The sequence below is a fragment of the Oenanthe melanoleuca genome, chromosome 19, assembly GCF_029582105.1.
Source record: "Oenanthe melanoleuca isolate GR-GAL-2019-014 chromosome 19, OMel1.0, whole genome shotgun sequence".
Classification (NCBI taxonomy): domain Eukaryota; kingdom Metazoa; phylum Chordata; class Aves; order Passeriformes; family Muscicapidae; genus Oenanthe; species Oenanthe melanoleuca.
In genome coordinates, this window is record NC_079352.1 from 3,385,404 (window position 1) to 3,399,125 (window position 13,722).

Sequence of the window (13,722 nt, forward strand, 5' to 3'; positions counted from 1 at the left end):
AGCTGACTGTGAATGTGGAGCTTTAAGAGCTGTGTAATTCAAGAACTGTAAACATCAGTAGCAGCATTTTGTGTGTTCTTTACTTTGTCTCCTGTCCTGCAGAATAATGAGAAGCAAATGCGGCAGCTCTCTGTCATCCCTCCCATGATGTTCGATGCAGAGCAGAGAAGGGTGAAGTTCATCAACATGAACGGGCTGATGGAGGATCCCATGAAAGTTTATAAAGACAGGCAGTTCATGAATGTCTGGACAGACCATGAGAAGGAGATTTTTAAGGAAAAGTAATGGCCTTTCCTATCTTTTCTTTTTATTGCAGTGAAATGACAGTTAAATGCCCAAGCCCATTAAGCTAAATCAGGAATGCTGAAGCTTTTGTGGAATAATGTTTGATAATGTTCTTAGCTGGCTGTAATAAATATTGCAAAAGTTTTAGGCTTGTTTTTCATCTGAGTGTGCTCACATGCAAGCTTAAATACAAAATTTTCTCAGAAGAGCTTTAGTTCTGTGCTAGGATTAAAATGAAAAGTGTAGCTATGGAATTTCATTTTATCATTTTAAGTGCTCAGTTCTAAATTTGCACAGTCTGAAAACTGGGCTTTTTAGGCTAGTTTCACTTGTGTAAATGAAGGGCTTGCTGATGAAACAGACAGTTTGGAAAATTATTTTGCTTGTTTGACCATGGATTATGTTGTTAAACTGAAATAATTTCTGATTTTTAAAAGGTTTGTCCAACATCCCAAGAACTTTGGTCTCATTGCTTCCTACTTGGAACGAAAGGTAAGACATTTTTTCATATTAATAGAGCTGAGGGTGGGTTCCCTAACTTTCCAATATAATAATAAATAGAAGCTTTTTTATTTTAGTCTGGGGGCTGAATAGTTTTAGTGTTTAGAGAAATTAAAAACTCAAATCATATCTTTTCATTAGGAGTAAACCCTACTTTTTCTTGCTTTTTCACCTTAGAATGTTCCTGACTGTGTATTATATTATTATTTGACCAAGAAAAATGAAAATTATAAAGCCCTTGTGCGGAGGAATTATGGCAAACGCAGAGGAAGAAACCAGGTATGTGGAATTTATTCATCACTTGGGAATTGTTATTTTATTGCTTCATATTTACAACTGTTTCATTATCTGAGATAGCAATGTATTACAGGCATGGGGGAAATAATTATTTTTCCTTTATGGTATTGTTGCCCTTTTAAAATGTAAGTGATTCTAACCTCAGGGGTGTTGTTGGTTAGTTTGGTTTTAATTCTCTGAAATATCTTCTTCCTTTGCACAATTCTTACTTGTTTTAATATGACAATTCATTTTCTTTGAGGGTACTGCCACAGATATTGAGGTTGAATCCATCATTAAATCCTATGTTGGAGCCAAGAGAAATTAGGTTTAGCATGTGACTTGCAGTGGAAAATATATAATCAGCTCATAATGTCAGTGTTTGTCAAAAAGTAGAAATTAATAGTGGTCTTTATTTGGTGGTCAGGCTCAAAGTCAAACTGGAACTTCAAAGCCAGAAGAAAGAGACCAGTTTAATGCATGTGAATAAAAAATCCTGCTGATTCAGGAAGTGTTCCTTTGGAAGTCTTCAGAGAGGAAAAGAACAGCATTTTATGAATATATGTGCTGGGCTACCAGGGTTAATGTGGGTATTGGACCCTGAAACTTTGGGACTGCACAAATCTGCTCTGCAAACCAGTAAATGCAGTAAATATTGCACTGAAATACACAAATACTGAACGTTTTCTAGGAGTCCCAGTAAATGTATATTTTTAACATAAAATTGCTGCACAGCTTCAATTGAGGGGTAGATCCTGTTCAGTAGAAACAGCCATGGGGTTGTGCTTCTGTGGTGCTGTTGTACTTAAATCTTTGGCATTATGGGCTGGTGTTCTACCAGGAGAGTCCTGTCATGGGCGAGCAGCTTGTCTGTACCCCACAAATGATGGATTGCATTGTCATTGTGCACAGGATTTCGTGGAGCGTCTGCTCTGATGGGAGAAATTGCTGGAAATAACCTGTATTTTGCCAGGATTTCTGTTAGAATTTCTAAGCCTAATAATCTTTTTTAATAGGAAGGGTTATTGTTGTTGGAGTAGTGATTGGGGAAGGATTGCAGTTAAAGTCTGGATGTGTGGCAAATGAAAAGAGGATGGGAATAAACAGGATTGTCCAAATGTGGGCAATCACTGGACACTTAACAGAGATAGTGCTGCCATTGGAGTGGCTCAGTTCCTTGTGCCATTATGAAATGAGGTTGGTGTGATCATGGGAAGTGTCACATGTTGAGGGATGCCTTTGCTGGGTGCTGCTCTAAAGGGTGAGGAGACAGAATTGGCTCAACTCTAGTGCAGTGGAACTGGAGATTTTAAAATATTTACTGTCATTACTGTATATTTAAATGCCTTTTCCACATTGTTAAACTTCAGAATATTGGAACTGTTAGAATTCAAAATTAGGATGGACTTTTCTATCCATAAATGGTTGCTTTCCTTGGGTAATGTATATAGAACAGAAAGATTTTAATTCCAGTTTTAGACACAAGGGTATGGATTTGCTTGGTGAACTCAGCTCAAGGTGCTCTGCCTGACTTTGTGACTGCACCTGTGAGTGCTGATTTATATGTGAGTAACTGAATACATCAGTTGGAACGCTGAGGGTTTGTTCAGCTCAGATTACTTGCTCTTGGAATTGTAGCAGAGTTGTACTCTGTAATTGCAGGTTGTTGATCCACTTTGAGTGCTACAGCAGATCCCTAAGCTTTGGGCAACTGCTGGCCAGGCTTAATGTGTGCTCTGTGAAGGATGCAAGAAAGTGCCAGGTTTTTAGCTCTGGAGAGGACTGAGCTGGACTTGCCAACTCAAGGAAATACTCTGAGCACTCTAAAAGGGAAATTTTATCACTTCTGGAAGTTTAAATTCAAAAGTATTGCAGTTAGCATGTTAATAGTAAAGAACTACATGGTGCCAAAAATATTTGTATTTATAATTTTATTAATGATTAATTAGCAACATCTCTAACAGCTAGTAAAAAAGAACTTGAGAGGGTTGAACTGCCTGACTTGCCAGAACTTTTATCTTAGGGTTGCAGAAAGCAGCTCACCCCCTTCCCCCTCCCGTGCCCCAGCTTTGTTTGAAGCTGATATTTTTCATATCTCTCAGTAGCAACTTGAAACTTTCTTATGATTAGCAAACATAAGTCATGTAAGATTTATGGGGTGCTCCAGGATGGGCTTAGGCCAATAACAGGTGCTTCAGCTTAAACTCTTAATAGTTCATATATTTTTATAAATTAGAAGGCAAGCAAGTGGAATATTGCAGTGGAGGAGATATTAATCATGGTAAGGATGTTGAAGTCCTTCAGAGAATGCAGTGAGCACAGCTTGGCTCAGGTTTCAGTGTGGGGGCTTCCACTTAAGAGAAGCTGAGTGCTGGATCAAGGATGTGAAGAGATGCAAGGCTAATAAAATTCTGATGTGTGTTTGTCCTCAAATAGGTCTAGAAAGGGCTTTTTATAAAATGCTGCCTAAACTGTTCCAGAGTGTCACAGAGGCAACCGAAAAAATGTGGCTAAAACCAAAGCTTATCAAATGTAGAGCAAGTTTTTAACATAGAATTGAGAGAAAGCCATGGCTGCATGGTGCTATAACTTACCTATCCCTGGAAGTGTTCAGGACAGGGCTTGGAGCAACCTGGTCAGGGGGAGATATCTCTGCCTGTGGCAGGGGGTTTAGACTTGGATGATCTTTAAGGTCCCTTCAAACCCAAACCATCCTGTAATTCTGTGATTACACAGAATCCCTTAAATAACTCATTGCAAGAAGGTTTCTTTAAGTGAAGTTTTAAATGAATTTGGTGGCCAAGCAGTGGTCAGTGCTGGCTGTGTCCCTGCAGTGTGTGTGGCTGCAGCCTGTGGCCAGCAGCAGGTGGGAGGCCAGTGATGTGAGCAGGCAGGAATTCGCACTGTGTGTGACGGGGATCACCTCTGGTGACTCCGGGGAGATTAGAAGGTGCTGTGTGAGAGGGGCAGCACTGCTCCAGGCAGCTTAAGTGGCAGAATGACACCATTTCCTGGAATAAACACGTTGCTGGGTCAGGCAGCCTCTGCTAAGGAGCTCTGTGATGTTGCTGCTGGGGTGGGTTCTGTCCTTTTGAGCTGTGCCCTGAGCTCAGGCCCATCCCCTTGTGTGGACAGTAAAAGTTTCCATCAGCAGATGAATGTGCAGGAACGTCGCTGACCGAGGCTTCGACTCCTTTAAGGTTTGTGTTTGTGCATTGATTATGCAGCTTAAACAAAGTTACTGGGTAACAGACAAACAGATGATGTCAAATTGGCTTGGTAAGGACAGGATTTTCAACAATTGTTTTCTAAATAGGTTAGATGTAAAATAATTGTCTTAAAATTTTTTTTAATGCAGTTTTAATTCCTTGTTTTCAGGTCAGTCTATCTAGCCAGGTGGAAGTAATTTGTCTTAGCATGTCTGTGACATCTTGTTTGAAGGAAGTTTTTGCATAATCAATAACCAGCACCTTAATTGCTAATAATTTGCAGCAAGATGATAGGGGTTAGCATTTAGAGTTTCTGCTCCTGTTCACATTATTAAAATGTCAAAACCAAGTCAGTTTGTGACTATTTCCAGCCTCAGTTCAGTTAGTGAAACAGTGACACCTGCTGCTGCACTCACAGGGAGGTTGTTTCCTCTGTGAAAAAGAAAAGCCTATTTTGAGAAATTTTTCAGTAGTTTGTCAAATCTGAGTTCATGAAGTGCTAGAATAGCAATCTTGTAATTCTCTGTCCTTGTCTTGTTGTTCTCTGTCTTCATGTTTCCATGAATTGCCAGATGTACTCTGAGTATCTGTTTGAGACAAGCACAGTGTTTACCGTGCCTATAAAACTGTCATCTCAGCAGAGAAAAGAGTTTTTTGTTGGTTATTTAAATAATTCTCTCTGTAAACTCACTGGAAATATAAGTCTAAAATTCCCACACCCATTTTTTTAAAAGTATTTCTTAAATACTAGTGACAGTTTTGAGAAAGTGACTTGGAGTTGCTAATAACTTTCATGCTACAAAACCTTCTGCTCCCCAGTTGAAGGATCATGTTTCACTATAAAATGCACAGAGTTAAAAATAAAATTTGAGAGGAGCAGCACCCTCACTACATGGATCAGACCTCCCTAAGCACTTTCAGAGTTATTCTGTTCTTATGCTGACCACTGTGCAGTGCCTGTAACTTAAGATATTATCAAGTGAGAAGTAAATCAGTTTTTGTGCTGCTCTGAGGACAAGATGCTGCACTTTTGTGTGATCAAGTTATCATCTAAATCCTATTTCATTTCAGCAACAGATTGCTCGTCCTTCTCAAGAAGAAAAGGTAGAAGAAAAGGTAGAAGAGGAAAAATCAGACAAATCAGAAAAAAAAGAGGAGGAAAAGAAAGATGAGGAGGAGAAGGATGAGAAGGAGGAATCTAAGTAAGTGTGTATATGCTGAAATGCATTAATTCACCCTAGATTGCAGGTTTTGGCAAAGACCAGAACAGGATTTGCATTATCCTGACAGTGAAATCTGGACTGAAAACTGTTTCTTTTGTGTATTAAACAGTTTTTTTGGACATATAAATTTGTCTGTCTTGCTGAGCTAATCAGATCAGTGGAAAAAGTAATGGGACTATTATTTTGCACATGTAATAATTTCCATATCTTATTTGTTTGGGCTTTTCTCATGTGCTCTATCAGACATGGTGCATTCATATTTTCTTTGAAATTGACAAAATCATGTATCTGTGTTAGTGTCTGGAAATTGTGGGCAATAAGTGAATTCTGTTTCACTAAAGGCATCTTTTGAGTTCATGGAGTTTTGTTTGTGGGGTTTGGGGTTTTTTTGTCCGTTGATATTCAGGAATATCTGCTCACAATGGCTCTCTGAATGTGGCTGAATTATATTGTACCTATTCCCAGAGAGAATACCAAAGAAAAGGACAAAACTGAAGTTGCACCAGAGGAGACAGAGGAAAGGGAGCAGGCAGCTCCTCGGGGCCGAAAAACTGCCAACAGCCAAGGTCGGCGTAAGGGCAGAATCACCAGATCAATGACAAATGAAGCTGCACAAGCAAATGCTGCTGCAGCTGCAGCCACTGAAGAGCCACCACCACCTCTGCCACCCCCACCAGAACCTTGTGAGTAGCACTTACAGCACTCCCAGGGACCCAGCTGCTCGTGGGCTCCTCACTGACACCGGGCTGTTTCCAGGCATGCAGAGCACTCCTGTTTTCCTGTGTAATATTCCAGCTTTATTCTTAGCCTTGCTTATAATTTTGTGACTGTGTTAAACTTCACAAGTGTAACTTCGTGAATAGTGCATGTGCAATCAGCTGTTAGAATGATGTGAGGGGAGAAAAGGCAGTTCAGCCCTTGTGTGATAACACCTTTTCTCCCTGTGCAGGTTCATGATGGGTCTGCAGAGATCCAGATGCCTGTGACACAGATTCACTTACAGGCTGCAGCTCACAGAGGATGCTGTTAAATAATTGGCCTGATATTTGAGTACTTCAGCAAGTTTCATAAGCTGAAATAGATCTTGGCAAGTTGTTGTTTCTGCATTAGATGGCAAGAGGCTTTTTGTTACTTTCCTGGCTGGTGTAGTTAAAAAAAACAACACAGTCTCCAAGTATATTTTGGAAAAGGCTGACCTAATTTGTGTTGATGCAGAAATACCAGAATATCTTGTGGCTGGTAAATAATTATCCAGGATGGCAGGGCAGGTTGTGGGTTTTTTTTCTTGCAGCGCTCTGCTGTGGCAGAATTTGTTACTCAGATATTCTGTCTATAAAGAACAGGGTAAATGTGCACATCAGTTCTTGTATAACTGTAAGCAACAGAGATAGTGAGAAACATTCTTGCTGCATTGATACAGTGGGGTTTTATAAGCAGTGGGTTTTTGTAAGTCTGAAGCAATAGTGGGTTTTGCTTTTGTTTTGCTTTGCTTTATTTTTAAACCATTTTGCAGGGTTTTCTGAAAAATCCAAAATAGTTTTTCAGTGAATCAGATACTTTATAGTGTCCTACTTTTGTGGTTTGTTAATGGTAGCTGTTGCAGGGTCTTTGTTACATTCTGTGTGTAATGGCAGATTTCATGGGAAGGAAATGGAGGCTGGTGCAGCTCAGTACTCTTCAGAAATTTAAACAGGATGATAAAAAATCCAGAAGAGTGAATGAAAAGCACTTTGCAGTGAATCATACTTAGTTTCCTGCTTGCTTTTACTTACTGGGGTTTTTTGTTTTCTTTTCTTTTTGTCCATTTATCCAGTTGGAGACTCATTTGATACAGTAACAGTAGATTTCTTGAGGCCCACTCACCAATAAATAACCATTCCAGCAGTGAAACAGCACTAAACTAGCTTAGAGCATGTTGGATTGCTGCTTTTAGTAGCTGATGGTAATTACTGACATTTAAAATAAAATTTTAGTGACAAATACACCTAAGCTACTTACAAATCTTCCTTGACAGATGATTAATCCCAATTTTGTAGGCAGAATAGTTTAGAACAGTTTTCTCTGCTGAGCTTTTGGTGGTTCCTTCTGTATCTCTGACTTGGTTTAATGGAGATTGACTGCTTCCCTCTGACAAGAGAGCTTTCCCCAGTGACCTGAGCAAGCCATAATGTAAATAGATTTCTTGACTATGGAATGCATAATTGGTGCCATGATAATGAATCCTGGTCTTTTCTCTGCTCAGTGTCTTTGTTTCTCTTTCAGCTTCTACAGAACCTGTGGAGACATCCCGCTGGACAGAAGAAGAAATGGAAGTTGCTAAGAAAGGTAAACCTTGTAAAGCCTTGGACTTCCTTCTGGATACTTGCATTTACAAAATTTCAAGGATTTATTGAATCACTGAATGTATTTGCTGTGAATTTTGCCCATACTATGCTGATTTGAAAATTGCTATTGGTTTTTTGTGGAAAAAAAGAAAAAGCAAGCAGCTTTAACAGACAAAATCATCTTTTGAGACTTATGTTGGCCTTTTTCTTGTGGGTTACTTAGAGGAATTCAGACAGTAGTACTTCTCTGTCTTGCCTTCCCACAGACATTGTTGTTCCATTTATTGAGATTTGAATAACTGAGTTATTGATCACAGTAAATATTGGTTCTAACCAGGTCTAGTGGAGCACGGGCGAAACTGGGCAGCGATTGCCAAAATGGTTGGGACAAAAAGTGAAGCTCAGTGTAAGAACTTCTACTTCAACTACAAAAGGAGACACAACCTGGACAGCCTCCTCCAACAGCACAAACAGAAGGTGAGTGCTGTGGTAATTGAATATTTTGCAGGAGAAAACTAGGATCTTTTTGAAGTCATGCATCACACACTTCACAAAGGCTGTTTTGCAGTCTCCACTCATTTCCTTTTCTACTTGTTTTTGTGCTGTGACATAAATCTCCTAGAAAGGGTGTCTGGTGCTCACTGACGCGTGACAGTAACCACTTCTTGCTTTAAAATGCAATAGAAGGTTTTGTTCTAGTTAAAACACTTGAGCCTGAAGAGTGTTCTGAAAGGCGTGTTCCTCACCTGTGCACGAGCAGCTGTAGATGTACAGCAGCTCCTTGAAACACAGCAAGCACTGATCTTACCAAACAGAGCAGGAAAGGTGGTACAAATCCAGGAACTGAAAGTTTGGGGGCATTGAAAGTAGAATGCTGTGTGTTGGAATCTTCTAAGCTTTAGTGGTACCCTAGTCTTCTCTCACTGAGGTGAAGAGCATCAGTATCTTTTTGCTGCAGTTGTTCTGTTGTCCCCCAAACATGCTGTGAGACCATGGTTTGTTCCCAAACTTGGCTTTGGTCAGGAGCAGCAAAAGTTGGCCTGAAGTTGAAAGAGTGTCCTCTTGTTAATGACTGTGCTAAATAGAGAGTCTCTGTCCTTCATTTCAACCTCAGACTGATAAATGGGAATGTGGTAAAAGGCAATAATTGTGAATTTTCAGTACATTGTCAATGCTGTGTCTTCCTCAGTCATCGCGAAGGCCCCGAGAGGAGCGAGATGTGTCACAGTGTGAGAGTGTGGCTTCCACTGTGTCAGCTCAGGAGGATGAAGATATTGAAGCATCTAATGAAGAAGAGAACCCAGAAGACAGTGAAGGTAACTTTTCTGGGAAGGAAACTTGTGTGTGCACAGAAAGGGGCCCATGTTTTGTGCTAATTATGTGCTCAGAAAGCTGTGTTCTACTTCATGATGTTGTTGTTCCAATGCTCTTTCAGTTGGATTTCAGCAATTTGCACTCACTTAGGGGGATGCAGCATTTTTAGCATTTAACAGCCTGAAGATGTTTGCTGCTTAGTATTTTGAGATGCTTTGATTATGCTGTCATCTGGAGTGTTGAAACAAGTTGAATCAAATACATGTAACCTTTGCTACTTGATAGTCTCAGTAAAGCTTCAGACAAGAAAATTCAAGTGGTGCTTTTTTTGTTGTGGTTTTTTTAATATATGTTTGTTGGTTGCAACTGGTAATTTATAGACACTCAACATCAGTCAATCTTGGCTGGTCTTTTGTGGAGCAAAAGGCAATAGAATTCATAAAAAATGAATGAGAGAAAATGACTAAGTATTGAGTTTCCAGTTGTTGGTATTTTTTAGTTGCAGTGTTTGTGTAATTCAGCCAATTGTCCATTTCTGTAATAAGTCAAAATAAATTGTTTTACAGATGGGTTGGTTAAAATTGATGGGTCCTTATTGCACCCAGTTTGTCAGATTTCATTGATTGAAGTCATGGCAAAACGTTTTTTCTCCAGGTGCTGAAAATAGTTCTGATACAGAAAGTGCTCCATCTCCAACTCCAGCAGAACCTGCTAAACCGACTGAAGAAACTCCATCTGAACCTGCTGCTCCAAAAGTAACCACTGAGGCCCCAGCAGAGCAGGAATCTGCCATTAAACCTGCAGCCAGCACATCTCCCTCCTTACCAGCCCAAAGTGTATCAACAGCTGAAACTCAGAACCCTGAGCCACAGGTCAAGGAAGAAGTAAACACTGAGGCTGAAGAGCCTATGGAAGTGGACAGTAGAAGCCATTCAGCTGAAGCTAAGCCTGTGATTACTCTTCCAGTTCATACCAAAGTAGAACCTGTAGAGACTGAAATGAGGCTACCAGAGAATATTCAAGTGAAAATAGAGAGTGATACCAAAGAGAGAGAGGTGGAGAAACCCAAGGAAAAGTCAGAACCTGAGGAAATGGACTACAGCCTGCCCCAGCAAGTTACTACAGCCAGACCAGAATCCCATTCAGATAATGACTCCAGTGCTACCTGCAGTGCTGATGAGGAGGTTGATGGGGAGCCTGACAGACAGGGGTGAGTAGGGCTTTGAATGGACAGTCTTTGGAGCTGTTTCTCTTTTGGGAATGGCTGACACCACTGAGGGTATTTGAAGTCTTTTCAGTGTTCTGTTGGTGCAGTTCCTGTGTCACCCCAGCGTGGCATTGGAGCCAGTGCCCCCCTCCCCCTCAGAAGTTTAATATACACACAGTGCCAGGGATAGATGTTTAAATGTCAAAAGTATCCAGTGTCATGGAGTGCATGTGGGCTTTGGAAGAGTGCAGGTGATGGTGTTTCTGCTCTCTCTTGCCTTTTCAGACATCATCTTTCCACAAATGTCTTAGTCCTCCATGTGAAATGATTTTATTGTAGACTACTGTTTCTTTTCTGTAGTCCTTCCTATCCATTGTATTTTTCCAAAGCACTCTCTGTAAAGAAAGTTGCATTGCTGTAAGTACTGCATACATAAATTTCTGATGTGGGAGATTCTGAGCTCATATTTTGGTATTTCTGTGTATTATGAAAATACAGCAGCATCTGTTGCCTCTTGTACCATATGTGCTGTAGGACAAAACACAACATGGTTCTGACTTTTCTTTGTCCAGTCTGATAAATGTGTTGGTTTTTTGAATTTAAGAGTTGTGGCTGTAAATCTTTTAAGATGTGTAACCTTGGTCCTTTTGGTGATGTTTTTCCCTTATATCTGTTTTTCCAGTATCTACAGCAGAGAGTCAAAGCCCTCACTGTTAAATCCCACTGGGTCAATTCTGGTATCATCCACAATAAAGCAAGGGCAGATGGACCTGCAACAGCTTCACCACCGAGCTGCTGTCATCCCACCTATGGTATGGGCAGTTTTCAGTGCTGTTTGAAGGCGAATTTGTTACCCCTAAATTCAGTCATAAAATTAGGCAGGAAAAAATTGTTAAACAAATGAAGAAAAAAATAATTTGCTTTACTATTGTATTTTTCAGGGGTGAAAGGTTAAGTACAACAAAGTATAAACCAAATAGCTTGAAACACCCAGACTGCAGGGGAGAGTTGAGCTCCACAGCTCCTCCAGGAAGTGCCTGTGAGGGTGTCCCTGACATTGTCCCCTCGCTGTCCCCAGGTTTCCTGCAGCCCCTGCTCTGTCCCCGTGGGCACCCCAGTGAGTGGTTACGCTCTCTACCAGCGCCACATCAAGGCCATGCACGAGTCAGCGCTGCTGGAGGAGCAGCGGCAGCGCCAGGAGCAGCTGGACATGGAATATCGGGCTGCTGTCAGCCCCTGTGGCACCTCCAAGAGCCCCAGTGTGGAGTGGGAAGGTTGGTGCTCCCACACCTGTGCTTTGTGGCTGTGTATTACACTGCTGCCTCCTTGGAGAGAGACAGTTTAGTGTGATAAGGAGCTGATAATGAGCTGCTCCTTGCTGGAAGGAACCTGCCTGCTCTGCTGCTCTTACTGTTGAAGAGCTGCCTTGTAGCCCCTTTGTATAAAGGCAGAAAACTGGTTCCATTTGGGTCAAACCCAAAAGTGAGTTGTTTCTATAGAGAAAGTGTGAAGGTGAGAGGAGCAGATGATTCTGTTCTAGGGGAGCCCTTCCAGAAGCTTAAGGTGAAAGTGGGGATATGTACCCATGCAGTAAAACATTCATTTTAACTGTGCTCATTCATGGACACTGAGCACTGAAATAGGGCACAGAAGTTTGGTGGAACACATTAATACTTCTTTTTAATTGCACCATTTGTACCTGATGGGTGTGTCTGGCATTGGAGTAGTCCCTTAGTTAAAACTGTGCTGTGAATTCGACCTTTTGACTCCAGTTTCTAACCCAGGGTTTTTCTCTTCTGATAACTTCAACCCTCCCAGGAAAACCAGTGGCCTATATGCCTTATGCTGAGGTCAAGAGAATAGAACAGGAAGCACAAGTGCAAAATCCAGCCACAAGGTCAGCATCACCCTACAGGTTATCTCCAAGAGAAGTCAATAAAGCCTCTCCCCAGCCTGAGATGAATGCAGCTCGCTACAGTGTCCCTCCAGGTAAAGATTTGGAGGATCAAATTATTCTCTAAATGCTTTGTGAGTTAGTAGAAGAAAGATAATTTTGTGTGTGTGTGTGTGTGAATAGGTACTCAGTGTTTTTCTAGCCCAGTGAGGCTGTACTGTGCTATTTCTGTTCACACTGCAATGTTTAATGTAGAATTTTTCCCCTCAAGTTCTCCAGCCAGCCCCCCACCAGGTGATAACCAATATTCCCGAAGGAGTTCGCCTGCCCACAACCAGACCCACCAGACCACCACCACCACTCATTCCATCCTCCAAAACCAGTGTGCCATCAGAAAAACCTTCCTTCATCATGGGAGGCTCGATCTCACAAGTAAGAGAATTATTATTTGAAAATCTGTCTTGAAAATTTTTTTTACCCTTTCTCTAATCTTCAACTTCTTGTACTCAGTTGTGTACTCACAACATTAACCCTTAAGACCAACCTGTACATATTCTAAAAGTCCAGGAATTATAGGAGCTTTAGAAATGGAACATTTACTCACATTTAAGGCATGGATATCCAGTTTAGGTGACCTTCCTCTCCAAACTACCAGTGACACTCCACTCCTGCTGCTCTGTGCTTTGGGACATAGCAGTGGGGCACTGTAGCATTTCCAGATGAGATCATAGCATTAGCATTCTCCTTTAAACAGAGATGTGAATCTTCATTCCAGAAACAAGAATTAACATCTATTTGTTGTTTCAGGGAACACCTGGCACTTATTTAACATCCCACAGTCAAGCTTCCTATGCCCAAGAAACTGCAAAGCCATCAGTGGGTTCTATATCCCTTGGGCTGCCAAGGCAGCAAGAATCAGCCAAATCTGGTAAGGAAAGAAAAGCTGACATGTTTTATACAGACTATTTAATGATCCATAATTAAAGGAAATTTAAAAACCTCAACCTTTTTCTTATCATCAATAGCTTCCCTGCCCTATATCAAACAAGAAGAATTCTCACCCAGAAGCCAGAATTCCCAACCTGAGGGACTCCTGGTCAGGGCACAACATGAAAGTGTGGTGCGAGGTAAAGAAAGTCACACAGATTCAAAAATCTTGTCAGAGCCTGAGAAAATGAAGAAAATTAACTGCTGAAGTGTTATTTTAAAGTATTCTATGATTATATAATACCATAAGATTTCAGGATTAATTTTGCTCCCTGTTTTCCAAGGCATGTGTATTTGTAGCTGGCTCCTCCTGTCTGCATGGCTCACTTAAAAATATTTGTTACAAGCCATGCAAATTTCAGAATAAAGTTGTTCACTAGAGCAAATCAATCAAAAGAAAATAAATTAACTGCCATGAGTTAATGCTGTAAAATACCCATAGTCTGTAAAAGGCTATGTTAAAAAGGCCTTACTGCCTCAAGTGCTTGATTTTAAATTGAAA

At 40.8% G+C, this 13,722-nt stretch overlaps 1 protein-coding gene across 1 annotated transcript in view; it reads left to right on the forward strand.

Annotated features, from left to right (window-relative positions):
• The window catches only part of NCOR1 (nuclear receptor corepressor 1), a 28,945-nt gene that overhangs the window by 597 nt on the left and 14,626 nt on the right, over positions 1-13,722 (forward strand). Inside the window, exons 2-16 of the mRNA XM_056507006.1 lie at positions 62-281; positions 723-777; positions 964-1,065; positions 5,343-5,473; positions 5,960-6,177; positions 7,757-7,819; positions 8,156-8,295; positions 9,008-9,134; positions 9,787-10,342; positions 11,022-11,151; positions 11,418-11,613; positions 12,158-12,328; positions 12,505-12,665; positions 13,041-13,161; positions 13,259-13,360. Of these exons, the coding sequence (XP_056362981.1) occupies positions 62-281; positions 723-777; positions 964-1,065; positions 5,343-5,473; positions 5,960-6,177; positions 7,757-7,819; positions 8,156-8,295; positions 9,008-9,134; positions 9,787-10,342; positions 11,022-11,151; positions 11,418-11,613; positions 12,158-12,328; positions 12,505-12,665; positions 13,041-13,161; positions 13,259-13,360 (2,493 nt within the window). The remainder of the gene's footprint in view (positions 1-61; positions 282-722; positions 778-963; positions 1,066-5,342; positions 5,474-5,959; positions 6,178-7,756; positions 7,820-8,155; positions 8,296-9,007; positions 9,135-9,786; positions 10,343-11,021; positions 11,152-11,417; positions 11,614-12,157; positions 12,329-12,504; positions 12,666-13,040; positions 13,162-13,258; positions 13,361-13,722) is intronic.